Genomic DNA, 24,984 nt, shown 5'->3' on the forward strand with positions numbered 1-24,984 from the left:
GCGTTAAAAATGTAATACAAACTAGTTACAAGTGTCTGCTGTTAAATGATGTAGCTGTTATCTTTGCAGCACAAACAGAAAATGCATGGTTTAGTTTCAAACAAGAGGATTGAAATGTTACAATTCACCCCATAGTCCAGGTTAGTTGTAACATACCCTGGGGTGAGATGTAACATTATGAAATAAGGATTTTGACAAAAAATGGATTTTGAAAGCTTTTTATTCAATACTGACTTTTCAAAATATTTGGTGTGTGTGTGTAACAAAACTGAATAAAATGAGCAAATGTGCACCAGCTTCAACAATTGAACACTATTTGTGTGTGCGTGTGATACATTAGCATCATCATAATAAAACTGAATAATGTGCATGCGTGTGTGTGTAAGCATGTTTGTTACTGTCAGTCATAGTAATTGGCCATAATAAAATTTAACTTGAACGTGTGTGTGTGCACAAGGTGTTAGTCACCATCAGAGTCACAGTGGTGACAGATGTATGGCACTCCTGGAGTGCAGGCTTCGTGGGCCCACAGATTACAGGTCAAACACTGAACCCAACCTTCTTTTGGCTTTGAGTTTTTGTGTTCCATGCACACAATACATAAATTCTCCTCAGCATCTGAGGAATCTGTGTCCGGTGGCTCAAAGTTATGCAATTTCTGTTTGTTCTTTCCCGGTGTTTTCTTAGACAGCCTAGGGCATTGTTGGTTTGTGCGAGTCGATTTATCCTGTTTGTTGGCCAGGCCTTTCTTGGGCAAGCTTATTTTCCGTTTCACTTTGTCAGACCTTGTTCTCTGCTCTTCTCCCAGAGCCATCTTGACAGGTGTATCAGTGAGTATTGCTGTCTGTCTCCTCTTTCTTCCTGTTACTGGGATTTTCCTTGGTACAGCTTTTGGTAAGGGTCGCACATCACCTGGGCTAAAGTTCACTGTTTTTTTAGCACAGCTTGATGAGGCGATAGCCTAGTGGCCACCTGGAGGAGTGGCCAGATGGGTAGCTGGAGGAGTGGCCTGGTGGACGGCTGGATCAAGACGATCTGTGACTTGTGAAGGTGTATACACTCTCCTCGAATACTGTATGTCTGGATTTTACGGCCAAATTCCACTGCACTGGAATCCAGCTTGAATATTCTTTAGTGTAGCTGAAGAAAGAAGTGCTATCCTCACAAGACCTGGTATATCATATATTGTCATGGTCTTTCCTGGATTCATTCTCATCCAGCAATCACTTGCACTGTTCACCATCTTCTTGAGTGGGCCATATACACTCCTGTTGAGGGGTTGGAGTTTATGACTACAATGAGGGGGGAATGTTCGCATCACAATTCCATTGTTCTTGCAGTAGTCAATGGCTGTAATTGACGTGTGAGCAATGGTTATCTAGGAGAAGTAGCAACTTTTTCTCAGGGCTGACCTTGGTGTGGTTTGCGAAGTGCTTCAGAAAGATTTCAAAATCCTCCAACTGCATCCATCCTGATTTATTTCCATATCCAGTACTTCCTATCGGCCCATCTCATACAAAGTGGTCTGCGTACGAAGGCGTGGGAACACAAACATTGGAGGAATTGTGTTGCCAATGGCATTGACTGTAAATGCGAGACTGACCAGTTGACCCCTTTCTCCTGATGTCATTGCCCCAACCTGTTTAGAGCCACGTTTTGCAATCACACTGACCGGAGTTTGCACAGTTTTAATGCCTGTTTCATCGACATTCCAAATGTCGTTGGCAGTTAAGCTGTGCCTCCTTATTATTTCGTCAAGTTTTCTGAAAAACATTGCCACATTGTGTTTATTAAAACTGGTGGCCCGTGCCAGGCTTGTGGCCTCGGGGCTCCTAATGGACAGAGTTGTGTTTCTTTTCATGTAGGCTGAAAACCAGTACGCTCCTGCATTTGAAGATTCATCCCATGTCATTTTAATCACATAACATTTTCAATATTTTCAATATTCATTCATTTTTAATATTTCCCTCATCTATCCATCTGTAAGTTTTACACTGGCACCACAATAAATTGATAATTTTCTCCTAACTTTCTCATATTTTATCCCTAATCCTACTCTTTATCCTACTTACTTCACATGGACACAGTCCATAAAATGCATCAGCTGGCTCATCTGATATTCTGTAAGATCTTTCTCTTGTTCATCAGTGAAGATCTTCTTTCCACTGTGGTAGCCTACACTCGGAGGTTCCCTTGATCCCTTCTCTTCTAACATCTTCCTCTTTTTGCAGAATCTGTACAAGGTTACATGGCAAATGCCATACAATTTTGCCACAGATCTTACAGACATCCCCTGCTCTTTTACATCATCTGATGCTCTCTTCAAAATGCTGAGAGACACCCCTCAGTTTGTCTTTCTCTTCCAAGACCCAGGCATACTGAAATAATAATAAAAAAAACATATAAATACAACAAAAAATTTACTTGGGGTAGGTTGTAACATATTTCATTGATGTTACAACTAACCCAGAGTCTTGTAGCCATGAACTAGCTCACCTTACAGCTAACAGCCAAAACATTAGCACTAACAACTTGCATGAAAAATATCTACACAGACACAAAATAAACATAATTTAACTTTGAGTTTAACTACAAAGCAGGCACTGCCATCACAAAAATAAATGAAGTAAAAAAAGTTACTTTCTTACCTCAAAATTAATTTTTCCCCTCTAAAATCTGCTGTGACTGCCACAGGGCTCTACTTCCTCATATGTGGAATAAGGACTAAACTGAGCATGTGTGAAGTGAATCTGGTGATTTGTAACTTGTTCCTGATTGGAGAAGGAAGTGTTACAGCTGACCCATGTTACAACCATGTGCAGAGGTTTAAACGTGTCAACCAGTAAAGATTCTGCTATTCCGCTTATATCACAGTATATCCATGGTGAGGTTTTTAAAAATTCACCACCAAACAGAGCACTATAGTCTTCTGTACAAACTGTGTCGCAAATGGCAGTTTAGTTTTGGCGCAGGTACAGTAGTTTAAACATATTCCACTCAAGCTTGATTCTGTGCATAGATGCGTTTCAAAATGTGTCAGATTGCAATTTATAACACAACACAAGTATGCGTTGCGTTCTCAGTGTTGCTACTAGAGGCGCTATAGTGAGATTAGTGTGAACTGTCCGCTTCTACTTTGAGTTTTCTCTTTCATGTCAACTACTGTCATGGATGGAGCAACAGTTCGAAGAGAATATTGCTGAGCAAGTAAGTTAAAATTAATATTTTTATAGCATAACATATCCAGTTTAATGGCACAGATGTTTGAAGGTAACTCTATCGCCCCCTTGAGTACTGAGGTTTGTTACGCAAGAACGCATGTTAAGCATGTTCAGCCTGACCGCACGCTGGCAATTTGTTGGCCAAGTGTGCGCATCTGCATACGTGTACTTGTGTAAAGTATGTTTCTGGCCTTAACTTCTCTATATAACTTAAATATAACTGATATGCCATCACAGATGCCAGTTATTTAAAGGCGGTTTCAAATGTCACTCATCCAGCCAGTTTTCTAATGAATTATTGTTTTAAGTAATTTGTTTTTAACACAATTGTTTTATGATGTAAAGCCGTATCTGCACTGATGCCATACTTTTTATTTGTAATGAATAATCTTAACTTTTAGTTTGCGTCCATTAAGGTCCAAATAGAAAGATAAAAAATTAAGTTGCATTCATTTATAAATCATTTGACTAGATTTTGGATTACGGTTATGTAATCTAAGATATTTTGGGGTTGATTTCCAGTACAAATAATTTTGTGATACCATTATCATTATATAGAGTTATTCATACCGTGATATGACATTTTGGTCATACCGCCAACCCTTTGTGATAGCTAACATAACTAAAAAAAGAAGAAAAATTGAATTTTTCACTTTATAGTTAGACAGTCACTCAAACCATCAAACCATTGATTTAATGGACATCTTACCATCAAACAAGCCATTTATTTATTCACTGTGAATACAAAGGGAAGAAAACAATAAAATGCACCCCATAGCAGAAATAGCCATTGGGCATAGGGTAAGTGTGTTAGAATTGCATTTTACTCCAAAACACATTTTAAACTTTAACATGATAAAAATAAAAAATAAACAAAAAAATTTTAAAAAAAGTCTTCGACTACACAAACTTGGGACTACTGCTGTGTTTATGCATTTTAAAATGATACATTTCTTCCCCTGCTGTCAGAAACATTCTTTCATCTTTCTAAAAGCCTTAGGGTTTCCTATGAGATGCCTTTGAAACATTCGATTTTATTCAAAATCAGACTACGATTTGATCAGTTTGATCTGCATATCTTTAAACAGAACAGAACTAGACTTTCATATTTTCTGCATAAAATATTTGGCTTTAGCAAGCACCACAAACTTTAAGGTCTTTTGGATTGTTAATTTACAGCCAGTTGTGTTTTTAAGGTAATTGATTTTCATACATGCCTTACGGTTTTATTTGCACAGCTGTCAATTCACTGGCCATTGAGTCGATATGTTTCCTTCATTCGAAAAGTCATTATCCGTGTCAACACAGCAGTTAGTTTTGCTCTAGTAATCCACTGCCTTTTGAGGCCTAGTGTGTGCAGTGCATGACCTAATAAAATCCAGAGTCAAGTCATATCCATTAATGAAAACACATTTAATTGGACCATTAACAATCATAATTAATTAGCCACTGTCCTTTTATGCCCACTACCTTGTATTGCCCACAAAGATACCATCTCTTTCCCAAAACCTAGTGAGCTGACTTGCTGTCTGTTGTCTACACAACAAGTGCCTTCTAAGGCAGAATCCTACTTTAAAGAAACCTCATGAGTGACTGATTAGGAATGTTGTAGATATGCAGTAACTTTGTACATCACAGAAATAATGCTACTTCTGTATGTTGTGTCAGTCAAACACATGATAACATCCAAAGATTACGGAAGTTAAAATGTTTCCAGAGTGTTGTTTTGGTGGTGTGTAGCAAAGTTTTCCATGTGAGAATGAGCTAAAATTTTATTCAAGTATCTAGAATGTGCCATATCCTGATGGTCTTCTGCTGATCTCCTTAAGTTGCCATTGTATTCAAAATGAATCACAACAAATTGCTCAGAAGAGTTAAAGTGTTGAAGTAAAGGAAGAGAGATAATCTGTCTAACAGTCCACAGAGCTAAAATAACATAACTTTTACTGACTCAGCCATATGTCATCTTGAGTAATACTACTTTCTGATGCTGTGCCAGATTTTCTTTTTATCTGTTCAGAGACAGGAGGTGTACCGGTCTGGAGAGGGGGAGGATATAAGATGAGATGGTGTCAATGGACTTTTCATTTATGATGACACCCTCATCATACCATCACACCATATCTGAAGATGAAAGCAATGCACAATCGAAGTGGCATGCACTTTGTGTTTCATATTATTGAGGAAAGAGAGGCGTGAGGTGGATTTAAATTGAAATGGCCAGTTTTCCTTCATTGTCCTTTTATTTTAGCACTGAAAATTTTAACATCTGAAAAAAATAAAAATAAATAAAAAATAAAAAAAATCTGCTGAGCCTGAGTGGAAAATGCAAATGTTCACTTGTAAGGATATGGCACCATTATTTATAATTCAGGTCAGCCACTAAAACTTTAGAAGAGGGTTTCTCCAGTTTATATAACACTACAAAACTTAACTTTTTAATTCTCATCTACAGTGTATGTGGCTTATTATATTGCCTTGCAGATGTACGCACCACAATACTGTATGTGCGGCATTCACATACAGTGTGGGATCACTGGATGTTATGTGCTGAGATTTGTCACAAATAGATGGCTCATTTAACACACCATTGTGCAGCAGAAAACAGGACAGTCCCCTGTGACACTGAGAAGGCAGTTGCACTGCTACCCTGTCTACAAAAAGCTGTTTTAGGACACATCCCTGTCTATTTGGCATACCACTGGCATACTAAGTGTAGTCTGCATTGATCCGGCCTGGTGCCTTTAATATTTGTACCATTTAAATAATGTACCATATATGTAACATATACTGTATGTATGATTCCAGCCAGGTCTCCTAAGCAACCAAATTGGCCTGGTTGCTAGGGAGGGTAGAGTCACATAGGGTAACCTCCTTGTGGTCGCTATAATGTGGTTCGCTCTCGGTGGGGTGCGTGGTGAGTTGTGCATGGATGCTGCGGTGGATGGTGTGAAGCCTCCACATGCGCTATGTCTCTGCGGTAACGCGCTCAACAAGCCACTTGATAATATGTGTGGATTGACGGTCTCAGACGCGGAGGTGACTGAGATTTGTCCTTCGCCACCCGGATTGTGACGAGTCACTACTCCACCATGAGGACTTAGAGTGCATTGGGAATTGGGCATTCCAAATTGGGGAGAAAAAAGGGGGAAAAAATAAACAGAAAAGAAAAGAAACAACCACACTGTCTTTTTCCAGAGCAGCCTGTATTTCTCCTGAGGTTACCTGTGGGTTTTTCTTTGTATCCCGAACAATTCTTCTGGCAGTTCTGGCTGAAATCTTTCTTGGTCTACCTGACCTTGGCTTGGTATCAAGAGATCCCCGAATTTCCCACTTCTTAATAAGTGATTGAACAGTACTGAGTGGGATTTTCAAGGCTTTGGATATCTTTTTATATCCTTTTCCATCTTTATAAAGTTCCATTACCTTGTTACGCAGGTCTTTTGATAGTTCTTTTCTGCTCCCCATGGCTCAGTATCTAGCCTGCTCAGTGCATCCATGTGAGAGCTAACAAACTCATTAACTATTTATACACAGACACTAATTGCAATTGAAAAAGCCACAGGTGTGGGAAATTAACCTTTAATTGCCATTTAATCCTGTGTGTGTCACCTTGTGTGTCTGTAACAAGGCCAAACATTCAAGGGTATGTAAACTTTTGATCAGGGCCATTTGGGTGATTTCTGTTATAATTATGATTTAAAAAGGAGCCAAACAACTATATGATGATAAATGGCTTCATACGATCACTATCCTTAAATAAAAGACAGTTTTTTTGCATGATCAGTAATATTTTCAAAATCAATGCCAAAATTTCACAATTTCTGCCAGGGTATGCAAACCTTTTAGCCCAACTTGTATATATATATTTTTTTAGCAACTAATTCCACCCTAATCTCTGAACCTAAAACTAGCCATTTCTTTATTACATAACAGGCAGATAAATGTAACTACAAAAAAAAAAAAAAAAAAAAAAAGTGCTTTTGTGTGTATTTTATGGTTATGTTTCATGTGTTATAAAAAAAAAAAAAAAAAAAAAAACATTTTGCATCCCATAGCAAACAATATAAAATTAAATTAATGATTAATGTCTAAATGATTACATAATTTTTATGTTAGCATTTTAAATGTATTTTATTCGTTTAAGTGATTATCTTATAAAATGAGTTGAATATAGCACCAAAACTCACACAACAGAATGAGCACAGTTCACCTAATTTGACATTATAATGGTTATAATGACAAATTAGGCCAATTAGGTCAACTGTGTTAAATAAATGTAATGGCATTGAATATTTAATTAAAGTCATTGATTATAAATTCAATAAAATCAGCTGATTAATTCCATGAACTCAATATTCATGGACTCAATAAGGATTCAAAAACATTTGTATGGTCTCTAAAGTTGTTATTACATAAAATTACTTATGTTTTAGATGCTGTCAATACATCAGTATTGTACATTTGAGTGCTAACGTATCAGCTTCATTTCCAGGATTGCATTCCATTCAACAGAATTTGAGATGTGCAGGAAATGACACTGTGGTGGGAATTTTCATGACTTTAAGAAAATAATGAAAAAAATGACATACATTTCCTGTGACACATATACGTACACTGTCTGCAACACTGTTAGAAGACAACAAGTCTTATATATATATATTTATTTATATTGCGAAAGTGATTTTTTTTTTTTTTTTTGCACAAGATTTCACATTCTATAAGTCCACAGTGCTAAAAGTGCCCAAAATTGAAGAAACACCAACATATATAAACAAGACAAAGCTACACTGTTTTTATTAGACTACTGTATATTGCTGATATATTGATCAATTCAGAATGTTACAATTTCTCTCTTTCTTTATTTCTGACAGGAACCAGACGGTTCTGCATCAGTTCTGCTGTCCCGCCCCGGACGCCCCAGAGTCTGACTCCCAGGCGTGTGTACCCAGGTAGGCCAAATTTTCTGTTGCCACAGCTAAGACTGTGCTTTTTCTGGTTTCCGATGGTGCTATGCAACGCAACTGCCCTAGTTACACCCGTCTTGAAGTGGTTGTGAGTCTTTTCAAAACATTTCTCCCTGAATTTAGCTCCCATTACTGCACACTGTTCAACTGTGACTTTGACAGAGGAATGACTGATCCTTTTCTTATAAATCAGGCTAAATTACAAAGAAAATCTTAACCAATGTTTCACTGCCATGTTTGTGATTAAAATATGTTCCCCTCAGCTGGGTGAGCTAGAGGCTAAAAACAAGCTGAGGAAGAGTAATGTCTTATTCTGTTAGCAACCTTGTGTACTCGAGTATTATGATGAGTATCTTGCTACATGATGATCACACAAATCATCCAACTAGAGATCCACATCTCTGGCCAGCGCTTTAGTAAAGTAAAGTGCATTTATGGAGGCAAAGAAACAACAAAGGGCTTTTTTATTACTGCAATATAATAATTATGAATTTGAATCCAGAAATATTTAAATTATAATTACACATTAAAGATCAATCTACAAGCCTTCGAACAGGTTCTTACATTAAAACCATTATCAATTACAAATGGCTCTAAATGTCTGAGACCACATTGAAAATCTAGGATTCTAAATCTAATTGAAATTTTTAGCATAAAAAAAAACAAATTACATTTTTGCAGTTTTTTTAAGTCTCTAATAAAATAAGCAAATGTGGAGCATTGACCATGTTAACTTCTTTGTAATAAAGGTCAGATTTCCTTGCTTCCACTGAAGCACATAAGATGCTATTTATAACATTCTCAAATCTACTGGGATAACATGAATCATCAGGTTTTTGTGCAAACTTGTGGAGTCAGTGTCAGTTTGAGTGCATGCTGTCATTAAAATACAAAGAAATTCTGGTAACACTTTACATTAATGTTACCTTTGTTTAGGGTTTAAAAGGGGTTCATTAATGACTAATAAGTCATTTAAACAAGTATTAAAATTCATGAATGTGGAGTTATAACAACATGAATAAAAAGGGGGACTTTCCTGCAGTACATTCCAAACAGTGCACATTTTAACTTGCATGATTGAAATGCTTAATAAATACACTTATTTATATTAATAAAAAATAATTATTAATATTTATATTAATAAAAACATATACATGGCCTAATTCATGATTTATTTCACAAGCAGCAAAAAAAAAAAAAAAAAAAAAAACATATATGCATGTATATGTGTATATATATATATATATATATATATATATATATATATATATATATATATATATATATATAATTTTACTAATTAAAAATTTACAAATGGGTAACAAGTTTTTAAAAATAAGTTTTTATTTTTATCCCCTTTTCTTCCTATTTGGAATGCCCAATTCCCACTACTTAGTAGGTCCTCGTGGTGGCGTAGTGACTCGCCTCAATCCGGGTGGCAGAGGACAAGTCTCAATTGCTCTTCTGAGTCAATCCATGCATCTTATCACGTGGCTCATTGTGCATGACACCGCGGAGACTCACAGCATGTGGAGGCTCATGCTACTCTCTGCGATCCACGCACAACTCATCATGTGCCCCATTGAGAGCGAGAACCACTAATCGCGACCACAAGGACCCCATGTGACTCAACCCTGCCTAGCAACCGGACCAATTTGGTTGCTTAGGAGACCTGGCTGGAGTCACTCAGCACACCCTGGATTCGAACTTGCGACTCCAGGCGTGGTAGTCGCTGAGCTACCCAGGCCCCCGATGTTATACATTCTTAATAAATACACTTATTCATACTTTTATTAATCAAGAATATAAATGCCCTTATTCATGATTAGTCACAATCAAATAAATAAAAGCAAATAAATAAATAAAAGGTTATTATAGTGAGATTAAAAGCAGGGATTTTAATTTCACTATAACAGAAGGGTTTACTAATGTTCCATACGTGCTATTAAGCAGTTATAACATGTGAGGTAAAATGGCTCACAATTTGGCAGGTATTGCATAAAAGTAGCCATTTTTGTTATAACTGCAAATCAATGATATTTTAAATGCTGAATAAATACACTTAATTCACACTTATATTAATCAAAAACATAACGGCCCTTATTCATGATTTATGTCACAAGCAGCAAAAATATATTATTATAGTGATACTAAAGGAGCTGTTTTAATCTCACTATTATAGTGAGTGTTATTAATCATTTATAACATGTGATCCAAATTGACTCACCATTTGGCAGATATTGCATGAAAGTCACCTTTTATACATGTAATTATAACCTCATATAAATGATTTATAAAGCATTTGTCAATTACTTATAAGTCACTGATGAATACCTTAATGATTAACGAAGGGAACGTTAATGTAAAGTGTTACAGAAGTTCTAAACGTTATGCTTCTAATTAGGAGGATCTCATGATTTGTAATGGGAAAAAAAGTTAAATTAGAAAAATTCTAAATATAAGCATTGTTTCTAGTAGTCTTAGACTTTTGGACCCCACTGCATGATCAGTCGACATTATTTTCCCGCATTCTTCTTATATAGTTTTAAAATAAAGCCGGCCATGTTTATTTTAAGACATTCTAACCCAGTTAATTCCTGCTGTTTTACAATTTGGCTTGAATTGGTGAGAAGACATCAATAGTAATTAAGGAAAGCAGTCCATGTTGTGTAGATCTTGGCTTTGGCAAAGGCTGGGCTATATCGAAAGGGATGGATCGCAGAAGAGATGAGCACAGCAACTAAAGCAACCAGGTATTGATAATGGCCTTTCTTCCTGTAGCGCTGGCCATTGTTAGTAATGTTGGAGCACTGTGCTTGCCAACTGAGAAGCCACTAAATCACAGTCTGAACACCACAGAGGGCAGAAGCTATTGAATTAGACCCTAGAAAGAGCTCTAAAGTGATGGAAAGAAGAAAGATCGCACCTCTCCAATAGGTTTGTACTGCAGTGGAGGAAGTAACATGGCATTTGTCTACTAGTTGTTTGCATTGGTGTAAAATTTCAGATGTTTTTTTGTGGGTGTCTGTTGAGAAAGAAGTTTCAATATCTCTGGTGAGTGCTATATGGCAGCAATATGCACTGTGGACTTATTCTCCGTGCAGTATTCTACTGTAGCACTGTGGACTTCTGGAAAGTAACATATTGTTAAAACATTTTTCTTACTCTCAATTTATTTATTTATTTATTTATTTTTGTGTGTGTGTGTGTGTGTACTAACCAACAGTGCATGCACATGCGCCACAGGAGACTTATGTAATTTTTGTCATCTATTTCTGAAAACCATGGAAATTCCTACCATACTGTCATTTCCAGCACATCTAAAATTCTGTATTGTGTTTAATTTGGAAATGACATTTTTAAGGTTTTTGAAATGAAATGACCAACTGTTTCATCTAGCTAAGGTTAGTAGCATAGCATATTTAACTAGCATAGTTAACATTTTATGTACCCTACATACACACAATTAAATAATATCTTCAAAAACTTTTGTGTAATTTGGTAAAATTACAGCTTCATTGGAAATGACTTGGGTAAGGAATGAACTATCTTTAAAAAAATTACTAGGGGAAAAATTCACAGTAAATTTACAGTATGCCCACCTCTGGGTAAAAGGCAAGCATTACTATTACTTATCATCATAACTCTGGTACATAAGAGTGATAATAATTTTGGGAATCCTCTGAAATCCTCCGAAACAAAGTTAAAATATCCCACAACCATGTTTTGCACAAATAAATATAGCCAGAGTGCCATTTCCTCATGACAATGTGTTTGGTTACTTGAAAAATGTACATTCACTGATTTCAATATTTCAAATGGAAAGCACACTATTCATGGAAGAATAGTGCTGAATGTACTGATCAAATCCGAGGAGCTCTAGGCCACAGAGAAGCAAACCACTTCAGACAGGACAGTGACGGCAGTCCACGGGTTGCTGGTTATAGTTTGTTTGCTTTGAGCGATAATCAGTCGTTGTTTTCTGTTGTCTGTTTCTGTTGTCACTTTTGACTGTTTGCCAATGAGTCAATGTTCATGCTACTCATCACACTGCTGCATTCACAAGCACCAGTTTATTCATGTCATATTCTGCTCACTCATAATTCACTGTATGTGTTATAAATGTTATTAATGATGTTATTACAATGTAATAGCATCTGCATTGTGTAATAACAGATAAACTCTCGTAATGGTCATTCTCACACATGGCTCATTAAACCTCAAGAGCACAACAAATCTCTGATTTTCCAGTAAAGCCACTTTATGCCATATAAACTTCATGTTTCATCAGTCATAGCTAGCTTTGAGGGGATAATAGCTGTGATGTTATAGCTGCATGCTAACAATGCTGTAGAGTAGCGGCTTCTTGTTGTATTTTTGCTGTTTTTACACACTCCTGAAAGAATCAGTTATGACACAGTCAAACAAGCTCTCTTACATTTACATTTACTGCACATTAAATGTATGTCAGACACTTTTTGTCTATTTAGTGCATTTAAGGTGTACATTTTATCAGCACATGCGTTCCTTAGGCATTGGACCCATGACCATGCCATGCTAGCGCTATGCTCCGCCAGTTGAGCCACAGGAACAGAATTAAAAGAAGAAAATAGCAAGACAATACACCTTGGGGATGTTAAATGTAGCATTGCCTTGACACTATTACTCATTTGAGGTGTGAGTGAAAATCAGTTTGTTTCATTAAAGGAGCAGTCAGACTACACTTCCTACTCCATTCACTCCAATTCAAACACATCCAGACATGGGAGACCGGAAATGCAAGCTAATGCAAAGAAATTCTGCACTAAACTGTGGAGGAAAGTGCAAGTTTAGTGAACTCTGACACAGTTCAGATCAGTTCAGTTCATCCAGATGATGAGAAGAGATGTGACCAATAGTTCGAAACTTCACACACTGACCACTTGGCTCCATTCACAGGATACATATTTCAAAGCTGCATGTTTTTATTGTTGCTAAAAAGTGAGCAGACTGTATATTCCAACATTTTGAATATTACATCATTCGTTTTTTTTGTGATTTATTATTTATTAAAACCTGAATTCCTCGTGTGACATCATATCCTTGTCTGTTGTGATGTCCGCAATAATTTCACATGGTGTAATCGGGATTTAAGCAAATTGAAGGTTTTGTTGTTGGGGAGGTTGTTGTAATCACCAGCGATTCATAATCGTAATGTTGATGAGGTTTTTGTAATCACCAGCCAACAAACAAAGCCAGCACACTGTCATTCTAGAAATGTTTCCAAATTTTTTCCAAAATCCCTAAACAAGGATCAACATTAACTATATCTCCAAGAGCTTTCAAGCTACAATCACAAAACACAATGAGTTTGATTGGACAGACATCCTTGGATTTCAACAACAGATGAAATAAGGGAGTGTTTTAAGATATTGTCCAACTTGTAAGAAAAGATACGACTTTTATTCCCAAAGAGACCAACCAATCAACAAATAGAGTTTCAAACTGATGCAAAACAGGCATCAGATTTTAGGCAACCTACTGTCCATTTAATTCAAATGACTAATGTATGTCAATAACCTCGCTTCCCTTGTCTCGTTCCAACCCCAATGTTTTCTTTCTTCCTAAAAAAAAAACCCCTTAAGTTCAGCTTTAGGTTTGGGGTTAAATTTAGGATAAATCATTATTAGGGTTAACATTGTTCATTGGTTTATTCAATTTCTCTATGGGAGTAAAAGTCATAGCTTTTTGTTTAAGCCAACTCAATTTCTTATGATTTTGCCATCTCGTACTATTATTACAACTTGTCATGAGATCGGGATGACCGTATCAGAACAGGCCTGCAACCAAATTTTGTGTGAATGAGTGATCTAGGGCATGACAATGTGGACAAAAAATAAAAAATAAAAAATACAATTATCTCAAAGGTCATTCCATTTAATTCAAGCCTCTGTCAAAGTGTCAGATATTGAGAAACTTTTGCTTTGTTTTTGTTATTTCAGAGATATTAACCATAATGCAGTTTCCTGGTGAAATGGACACTATGTTTTAACAAGATGTAGTATGCTAATTAGATTGTGCAAAAAAAAGAAAAAGATTTAAAAAACACCTTAAAACCGCATCTGAATACAACACCATCTTACTTGCTTTTGGCTCCCCCAGCTGGGCATTTCAGTGGAAACCTGCAGCCAAACGTGTTATACAGCAGGTACATTTTGAATTGCAAAAATGTTGTCATGTTCACGTAAATTTCATAAGACCAGGCTGCGAAATTCGAATTAATTTCTCCAGTGGCCAAAGTTGAAAGGTTTGTTGAACGTATGACTACGTTTGAGCTTAGGTTTCCGGTTGAAATGTCCACCAAGTAGTGCCAAAAGAGAGTTGTATTTTCGGCTGTTAATGATGTAGTACAGCCAACATGGATGCATATTTTATTTACCATTCACAAACCCCAACCCTAAACATAACCATCATGGTTTCCGTGGGACCAGAACATATATCTCTGAGGCTGCTCACGCAGTGCACATCCACAATAAACTTTCTAACTGCAATGCAAGGCTGATCTACAAACAAACAAAAGGGATGTAGGAAGCAACAGCTTTGAAGAGAAACAAATTATAAAAACAAACAATAATACAACATTATACATTATTTTTATTTATTTATTTATTTTGTGATCAAATGTTTATTGAGAAGAAAAACAAGTAACAACAATACAAGGCATTACAAATTTACAACAAAGCAGTTGTAAACACACACACACACACACACACACACACACACACAGTAAGAATAAGTCATGTAAGGAAGGGAAAGAAAGAGATACAAAATCACTGCACTCACATGACTCCGAGGACAAAAAAAAAAAAAATACAATAAAATAAAATAAATAATAATAAAAAAAAACAAATACACAAAAGGAAAAATCTAATCTTCAGGAGCTCAAATGAAATGAAATTTAATTAATAAATGAAATTAAATGAAATGTAATGAAATTTAATCAAATTAGGTGAGTAGAAGAGATCACCTCAACAAGTATTTCAGTGACTCAGCAACAGTATGCCAAGTACAGAGGTTTTTTTTTCAATCGCACCATTAACTCGAGCAGTAGACAATTCTAGATAAATCACATCCAAAAATATAAGGATCCAATGTTTAACAAACCGAATGAGGGGGTTTCCATCGAATTACAATTGTCTTTTTAGCAGCTGTGAGGTGAGCTAGTACTATACGCCTGTGCAGATTGTTGATGTTCAACTCCATTAGCTTATTCAATAACAAGACAGTGACAGTTACAGGCACTGTTGCTGAAACCAAATCAGATAATCTGGATGCTACCTCAGTCCAAAACTGAGCATCTGGTGGACATTCCCACATCATGTGTAAGAAAGAACCTGGGACCTTCAGAGCACATAGGGTACAAGTGGGATTGTTTATTCTTTTCATAAGATGGAGCCTGCGAGGGGTTAAATATGTTCTATGTACAAAGTTAAAGTGTATCTATTGGTGGTCAGGATTGCGAGAAGCCTCCTTTATATCTACCCTAACATCCTCCCAAGCAAAATCTGGATCTAGATTCGAGCAGTCATGCCTCCACAGCCTATCTAATGACAGGTCACCCTTTTCCTCTGTAAAATAGCCAACTTCAAATGCAGTCTTTTCATATTCCAAATAAACTGGAAGATATTACAGTGGATTTTGTTCCAGTAGTTGACAGGGTGGGGGGGTATCATAGAACTAAAGAAATTAAGTCGGGGCAAAATATTCATTTTAACAATATATAGATAGAGATACGGGCCTGCAGAGTGTTGGGTAGGTTAGCCCAACTGTCCAGATTTCTGTTGATGTCCTTGCATACTTCTGAAAAGTTGTGCATTACAATACGGATCAAAGAGGAAAAATGTTATCCCAAGATACTTAAAATGCCGGACAACAGGAATATTGGTTGGAAACTGCAATGTTTTAGCAGATTCATTTAAAGGTAGAAGGGCAGATGTAGACCAGTTGACCTTGAAACCAGATAGATGGCCAGACTCTTCACAAATAGACAGCAGATTAGGAATAGACTATATTGGATTTTCCATGAAAACCAAGACATCATCAGCATATAATGCCACATGGTGGGAAGTATCGTGAGCAGAAATAGATTGTATCTTAGTGGATTGTCAAATCATCTGGGCTAGAGGCTCAAGGGAAAGAGCAAAAAGAGCTGGACTTAGAGGGCACCCCTGTCGAGAAGACCTAGTGATAGGAAATGGAAAGTAGTTGTCCTGTGAGAACTAACGCTGTGGGGTTAGAGTAAAGGACCCTAATAATATGTATAAAACCTTTACTGAAACCCATGTTTTCCAGAACAGACCACAAAAATGACCACTCCATTCTGTCAAAGGCTTTCGTCACATCGAGGGGCAGCACTTCTGATGGAGCCTTAGCACCTCCTGTCGCATCGATAATATGAAAAAGGCATCTGACATTGTCAGTTGCCAGTTTAGACTTAATAAATCCTGTCTGATCACAATGGACTAAAAATGGCATGTAATCCTGAATGCGTCGGGAAAGAACCTTAGCATAATTCTTAAAATCGGAATTTAACAGACTTAAGGGCCTATAGTTTGCACATTCTGAGGATCTTTATCTTTCTTTAAAAGTAGGGATATCAGGGCAGTATCGACATCTCTATGAATGCTGCCTTTTTCAAATGAATCTGTTATCATTTCTAAGAGCAAAAGACCTAATTATTCTAGAATACAATATAAAACCTCTGGAGGTATCCCATTTAAACCAGGCGATTTACTCTTTTGATGGCAAGTGCCGCCTCTTTCAATTCCTCTAAAGAAATAGGGTTATCAAGAAGAGTGGAATCATCTGCTGCCAGCCTGTCATCTGCTGCCAACTCTGACTTGTATAAATGAGAAAAAAAAGACTCATTTATTTGTTTGGGTTTAGTTGTAATGATGCCTGTTGAAGATTTAATGGAGGGGATATCTACAAAATGTTCACTCATCCTGATTATCATAGCCAACAGATGACTGGGTCTGGAACCATGGAAATAGTATCGCTGCCTAGTTCTGTGGATTAAAAATTCTGAGCGTTGCTGAAGAATATCATTTATTTCCTTCTTAACAAGGTCATGTTCAACTGCTATTTGTGGAGAGTAATTGTTCTGTAGAATGGAATCTAGTCTAGCAAAGTCTGCTTCAATAGCTTGCAGCTTGGCAGATCAGGTTTTGCGTAAATTGAAGCAAAACAGAGTGGCATTGCTCCTTATAAAACCTTTTACCACCTCCCATAATAGTCTGGGGTCCTCAACTGAGCCTACATTAAACTCCAAAAAATCCTTTAACTGAGTGAGTTGTGACCTATAGTCATTGTTCACCAATAGGGTGGTATTGAAGCACCACCTAGTGGCCCGCTTGGATAAACAACCCAGAGTAGCACAACGCCATTCTCCTTGTATGACCCAAACTTTTAGCGCAAGATTGTAAAGTGGCAGTGGCCAATTCCTGCTCCCTGGAAGCAGTTGAACTTGAATGATTGTAATTTACATCCCATACTGCATTCATATCTGCTCCTACTACAAACGAATATTCAGTAAATTCTAACATCCTTTGTGTTAATGTATCATAGAAACATTTATCAAATGTATTTGGCGTATAAATAGATATGAGGGCAACTTTTCTGCCGTAGAATTCCATTTTAGCAATGACAATTCTGCCTGCCCCATCCACCCATATATGCAACACTTTAATTTCAAGGTTGCATCTGCAAACAATGACCACCCCTTTGGTTTTTGTTCCAGCCATGGAGGAAGCAATAGTATGGTAAAATTTATTAGCGATATGTCCAGAATCTTTACTCATCAAATGAGTTTCTTTTAAAAGCACAAGATAAATTTTATTTTGCCGGAGCAAAGATAAGATGTTGTTCCGTTTATGGGGTACGTTCAACCCATCGCAATTCCATACTAGAATAGATAGTTCACCCATGATCATCATGGACTGTTCTCACAGCAACCCCCGACAATCTAAATACGACAATAAATTGCCATTATTGCCAGATTCACTGAAGTTGCATATAGGGTCTCTAAGGTATAGTGAAATGACGCTCTCCTCGCCAGACATTGCTAAGCGCTGTAAGCATTTCCCATAGTGTGACAAAAACATTACAAAGACCAATGAGTTTCCCCGGTAACACAAATACATCAATAATGCGAAAAATGAAAGAAAACATGACAATACAATACCTAAATGACTTAAAAATAAATAAAACAAACATTCAAATCATATTGATCTGTGATCATTTATGGGTACGGAGCAGCAAAGACTAAATTCCAACCCAGCAGCTAAACAGATTAACAAAACCATTGATATCAAACTGTAATATCAAATATTCAAATTTAGATAAGTGACGAAGGGCTTTAACTCACCAGCATGAAACAGTATCAATAGATCAAAAACAGGCTAAGCAACTGCATTCCTTACCATTGTTCTTGAACCATGATTGGCAAAACTGAGGACAGGTAACTATGTGAATTTACTTGTGCCGTGGTGGAGCAATATTAAACATATAATTGCCGCTTGACAGCTTAAATACGTGCATATGCTGTGAATAAATTGCAATAAGAAGTACACCAAAATAATCCAAGTCCGAAGGTAGACTACACAGTCAATCCAAATACTATTTGGTCCATGCCATTAAATGATTGCAACCGAAAAACAAATGATTTATAGATCCGACTCGAACATAGGCTTGTTAATCCAAAGAACAATATATGTACAAACCGATTTAGTCCAATCAATGAAATAAACCATATAAATTAGTCCAGAACATTATGAATACAAAGTTAGGCAACGTGAACTTGGTGGCTTAAGTGGCGCAATGTCCTTTTTTGAAGCAACGTACAGATCTGCTTCAGTCCAGATAGTCCATGCAACCAATCTATACCATCCGATTATGTAGCGCTAGATCAAGTAGATGAGCAATGGGTTGAATCTTGGCCGGTTCAGAGTATTAAAAAGATCTGAAGAGGCGCTACTCATCCGATTCAGCATGCGAACCTTCAGTTCCCACCAGTGTTCCACCATCTGCAGTTGGCGAAAGGGGCAGCACTGCCAGTAATGAATGGATGAATTCCTCAGCATCTCCAGCAGACTGGAACGACTCCACTCGACCATCAGCCTTCATCTTCATAATGGCAGGGTAAATCAGGAAAAATGTCACCCCCTTGGCTCGAGCGGCTAGGCACCGTTTAAGCGTGTAGCTGCTATAATCAGGCAAAAATCTCACCCTCTGACCATCAACAGTGAGAGGATTTTTCCTAGCAGCACGAAGTATGGCTTGGCAGGTGGTGAAACGGAGGACGTTGAAAATCATTGTGTGGGTGTTCACTCACTTCTTGTTGTCATTATACACTCGATGAGCATGCATTATTTCGTCCCGGAGGTTGCCAAGGGAAGGGAACCACTTACGGAGCGACTGTGTCAGGAATTGAACGGCAATAGATCCTTCCAGACCTTCTGTCAAGCACGTGATGCGAATGTTGCACCTTTGGCTCCTGTCCTCCATGTCCACTAGCTTAAGCTGCATCTGTTGTAACATCGCATCTTGACTAGCTAGCAACTTTGAATTGTCCTTGACATCCGACTGTATTTTCCCCATCTCCGCATTTATTGTGCCAATGCTCTCAGACAAGGTCATTAAATGGGTCTGGACAGCACACAATTAGTGTTGTCAAAATAAAAACGATGTAATGACACCAGTATCGGTAGTAACGAGCACCGATTCAATCCGGTACCAGCGCACAGTATGACTGACACATGACAGCTTTAAAATGCTCATTCTGAGCGCATGCTCTGTTAATCCTTACACTGAAATGGACAATTTATCAAATTAAAATCGTGATATGTCCTAGTGTGATTAATTAAACCGCTAAAGTCTGCAATCTTTGTGTGGAAGAGATGCGTACTTTGAATGAATGTATAAATCCGACCGCTCATCCACTGGAAACTCCACAGACATTGAGAATCATTCACATTGTATCAGATGACAAAGCAGAGCACTAATCTACTGTGAACCACGCAGCACATGTAAACTACATATTTATATCTTTAAATCATAGCATTTGTGCTTTAATCTCAACTCAACTTTATTTATATAGCATTTAAAACAAGAGTTCACCAAAATGCTTCAGAGTAATACAATTTAAAACATAACATTTTTAAATGACATTTAAATAACATTTAAAAATTTACCACATACACAAACATTAGTAATCTAAAACACAAAACTGTGTCTTACATTTCATTTGTCAGACTCAAAGGCCAGTGTAAAGAGATGAGATTTCAGATGTGATTTAAAAGTCTCCGGGTTGCAAACAGTTTATCCGGAAAGTGAAGATTCCGGCAAAAAAATACAGGTCATAATAAAAACACGTTTCAAAATATAAGCTAGAGCCCTAAAATTGAAGAAATTGTCACAGAAATATATTACAACTGCATAGTTAAATGTAATATTTACTGTAATGATAAATATAATAATAATAATAATAATAATAATAATAATTAAGCAATATATCACAAGCAAGACTGCTATTGAATAAAAGTTTGGCAAAAAAAAAAAAAAAAATGCAATGACATGTTTAAAAGTTCTATTTTATCTTGTTAAAAGTTTTAAGAATTAATTGATTAGACACCATTTCGATGATGAAATTAAATTAACTCTAAAACATGGAGTTCTGGAAAATAATAATAACAAAAAAGAAAACAGGATTTGGTAAAGAATTAAGCAGATTTCAGTAGGGTGCTACTTAAAACACTTAAGCAATGCATCCTTGATTGAAAAACACTTGAAGGAAACATGCATTTCTTTTCATTTATTATATACATTGAAATGTAACCTTTTGAATAGGCTAAATGGGTGTGTTTAATAGCACATTTTCATATTAGCATATTTATGCTGTGGTACCGAAATTGGTATTGAAAACCATGAATTTCACTGGTATCGGTACCAACTACTGAAATTTTGGTACCGTGACAACATTTCACACAATTTCCCTTCCGTATCTTTTCCCATCTGTTGAAGTTGGTCAAAGCTTGATTCAAGGTAGTCATGCTGCCTCTCCAACACTGACTCTGCAATGGCTTCCATATCGGTCCGATTTCCTTTGCTCTTCGAAGCATTAGACGAGGACTTTTTGTTCGATTCAGCCATCCTTTCCCAAAAGGAGCTAAATTGAACTAAATGAATAAAAAGGGGGTTGTTGCAATGGAAATTACCAACCAAATATACAGTACTGGGTGAGGAGAATCTATCTATGCCACCATCTTATCCAGCTGATCACGTGGTCCGATCATTAATTTCAATTCTCAAATCCCAACACAAACACCACGTGGGACAGAAGACAGAACAACTCCCATTAACCACAGCGCTAACACATAGCGTTCACTTCATTTAAATTAATTGAAATCACAATAATACCCTAGACATACAATACCGTTGTTCGGGAGCTAACTGTTTTTTTTGTTGTTTTTTTTGTTGTTTGCTTCTTCGGTCTCACACGCTCTGCACAGCTTTAACGAATGAGGCTGGTATCCCTTCAGCCGACCAACAGAGGGAGCCCTCTCCCGAATACTGACACTATACCGTTTCTTCTATGGTGACTTCCTGTTTGTGTTATATAAATAGCCATGCTTCTCCATTGTGACTTTGCGAAGTATTACCAGTTTCATTGCCTTACCAAGCGTTATTCTTATTGCCTGTTTATTGCCTTCTTATTATGACCATTGTGCCTGCTTTCTAGATTACCGATATAGGATTACTCTTTTTCTCTGTTTGCCTGGTTGGACTGATTACCTGTGTAATGACTACTTTGCCTGCTTCAACTATTACGTCTCTGCCTTGTGTCTTGGATTTGTTTGCTGATTGTAATAAACTTCTTGCATATGGGTTCTACCTTCGCCTCCATGTCGAGTTCCTTACAACAGCATTCAATAAAAAGCAGCCAAGGCCGTCTACACATTTTTCAGATGTTTACATACCTTCCGGTCAGTGTCATAGGACCACACACAACCATCCCGATACCACTAAGTGGGTGTGTCCCTGAATTTCTTAACCATATTCATCCTGCTACACTTCTACTTACACTTTATGTGAATAGCATCTCTCAATATTTGCACTTAGTGTAAACAATATCCTATTTGTTGCTATTTTAGTACATGGTGCAAATAATATATTTTGCTGTTTTTATTTGGTGTAAATGACATCTTCCATTTTTTACAGTCAGTTTATATAGACAGCTGGTACCATGGACGAAAGCAATGAAGACACTTTCAAACTGGATAAATTCCAGCTACTTACTTTGCAACCAATTGAAGGTTAGGAAATAAAGTACATCAGTCAGCGCAATTGAAGACACACCGGCAAGCCACCATTTGCCACTTGTTATTGCTAGTCTGAGTTTGTTTATGCCTCAGCGTGCAAGATAAGTCAATCTAAATATTAAATGTGAATGACTGTTAAATTTCTGATACTTTTCAAAGGACACTAGGAAAAAGATGGCCTCAAAGCTAACAGACATCCAATTTTGATTTCATGGGGTCTTTCATGGGCAGTGAAGGCAACTAACATTAAAGCAGTTTGTCTTTTATAATGATATGGTCAGGTGTTCAAATGAAACAGAGCAATTATGCAGCAATTACGCAGCGTTAAAGGTCACCTTTCAGGTGCTGTGAAACGGCCACTCAAGACACAAAGGTTAATGAACACACAAATGCACCTGTAATTACAACCCCAAATGTTAATTATTCTTAATGACTGTCTCCTAAATTTTGTTCACTTTCATTTTCATTTTCTGTCAGACCCTCTCTCACTCGGCTCACAGTCTCAGAATGATTTAGCATGTTGCCGCTATCCAGTGACCTTGCTGGATTGTCGTGCTGTTGTCATGGGAACAGAAACCACTGTGGGAAGATGTGCAGACATGCCTACTTTGCAGGCTTTAAAATAAGAGACAATCTCAGGTGTGTGTGTGGTTTAGAAAGTGAGAAATAGTCTTCCTGAGTCATGCTTTGAAAAATCTGCTCGCTTTATCCTGGTTCAACAGCAGTGTTGTGTGTAATCTGATTACAATGTAATTAGTTACAGTAATCTAATTAGATTTAAGTAAAAAGTAGTTTAAAACATAACATTTTAAATTCTTCAATTGCTGACTTTCAGTGGAGTTAACTACTTTTAAGTACATCATTGGGGTAACACATATTCCAAAAAATATATATATATTATTTCTGTAAAACACATTCAAAACATGAATTATTTTAATATGTATGTCTGTTTGTGTTTCTGTGACAACTGAAGGGTGTGTGTCCCCTAAGTAGTCATTGTAAGGGACCATGATGCATTGTCAGCTTACTTAAGCTAACATCATATAAAGCAACAACAAAACAGTCTCAAAGCTCTAGTAAAATGCATGGATGTGCATCAAATTGTTTGGTACTGTACATTGAACAAAAGGAAAACAAAAGATAAAGACCAACGATAATATGAGATTCAACTTTTATAACAAAAGCAAATGAATGAATTGATAAAATTGTGAATGACACTACTGCTTGAACATTCAAAGGAACTTCTCTAGAGTGAGAACATGTAAATCTGGGTTATGTAGGTTTGCCAAATGTCCCATATTATCCAGGATGTCCCATATTTTGGCCGAAATGATGAAACACCCTCCTTCCCATGGGTGGACGCCGAAACATCCCCTTTTTGAAGACTTGGTGTCACCAAGTCACACATTGAAGCGAAAAATTGCTCAAAGGGGAACCCTTGCTGAAGGGGGAAATTGCTCAAGCGTCCCATATTGGTGTGGCAAAAATTGGCAACCCTAACTGTAGGTGCATGTTACATAATTTTTCCAGTCTTTGTGCGAAGAATATGCACATACATGGGTATGAATATGATATATCAATTTGCTTACAATATAGGGGTCAAGAATTCATTCATCACCTTGCAGTCACAATGCATTAGTGCATTATGTATGCCTCAAATCGGCCTAAAACAGTTCATGTCTGAACAACCTAACGCTTGAGTCACCCTGGATTCACAATGCACTATTTAAAAAAAAAACACATTTAAGCAAAAGAGTGTTGTACTGAATACAGCTTTTCTTTGCTTTGGCTGCGAGCACAAGTCCACAAGTTTGATATTGCTTGTATATAGTTCTAGCTAACAGTTTTCAAACAAGATGTTCATATCTAGTAACTGACATTTTAGACACATTAGGGCCAGCTACTTTGATTATTTTTGCTCTGCCAATTAAAATATATCCAAATAATAATAATAAAAAAAAAGGCAAGGGTTTAAGCTTAGTGTTAAATGTTAAGGTTTATAAAGAGGTTCATTAATGACTAATAATTAGGACTGTCGATTGATCAAATATTTTAATCGAATTAATTATGTTATGCTGATTAATTAATAAAATTAATCGCCTATATAAATATTTGCTGTGAAAGCCCCTCAAAAATAACAATAATACAATATATAATGATTAAATAATTACAAATACTTATATTGAAATAATAATGAATAACATATATTTATTATAAATAATAATTCAGACAATTAAAATGCATTATTTGGCAGACGAGTAAGGCATTGATAAGACAATACCAAAATTGGCTTTAGAATCCATTATATAGTTTATTTCCATATTATTGAACATAAGCCTATCTTTGGCCTACAGTCCACAGCAATCCATTTTACCATTGAATTTGTCAATCTGTCTGAGATAGATTTATTATAAGGGGTTGTCTAAGGACGCGTCATTG

The 24,984-nt window shown here is 36.7% G+C and overlaps 1 protein-coding gene and 1 long non-coding RNA gene across 4 annotated transcripts in view; one reads left to right on the plus strand and one right to left on the minus strand.

Annotated features, from left to right (window-relative positions):
- The window catches only part of iqsec3a (IQ motif and Sec7 domain ArfGEF 3a), a 258,589-nt gene that overhangs the window by 54,253 nt on the left and 179,352 nt on the right, over positions 1–24,984 (plus strand). For all 3 annotated transcript variants that reach the window (XM_051691264.1, XM_051691265.1, XM_051691266.1), the window contains exon 2: positions 8,096–8,173. In XM_051691264.1, coding sequence (XP_051547224.1) covers positions 8,096–8,173 — 78 coding nt within the window. The remainder of the gene's footprint in view (positions 1–8,095; positions 8,174–24,984) is intronic.
- LOC127436851 (uncharacterized) lies at positions 235–2,709 on the minus strand. Its single transcript, XR_007896467.1, has 3 exons — positions 2,649–2,709; positions 2,073–2,378; positions 235–1,884 (listed from the first exon to the last, which is right to left on the minus strand). It is a non-coding gene; the product is annotated as an uncharacterized LOC127436851 (long non-coding RNA).

Source organism: Myxocyprinus asiaticus, chromosome 47, assembly GCF_019703515.2.
Source record: "Myxocyprinus asiaticus isolate MX2 ecotype Aquarium Trade chromosome 47, UBuf_Myxa_2, whole genome shotgun sequence".
In the NCBI taxonomy this organism is placed as follows: Eukaryota; Metazoa; Chordata; class Actinopteri; order Cypriniformes; family Catostomidae; genus Myxocyprinus; species Myxocyprinus asiaticus.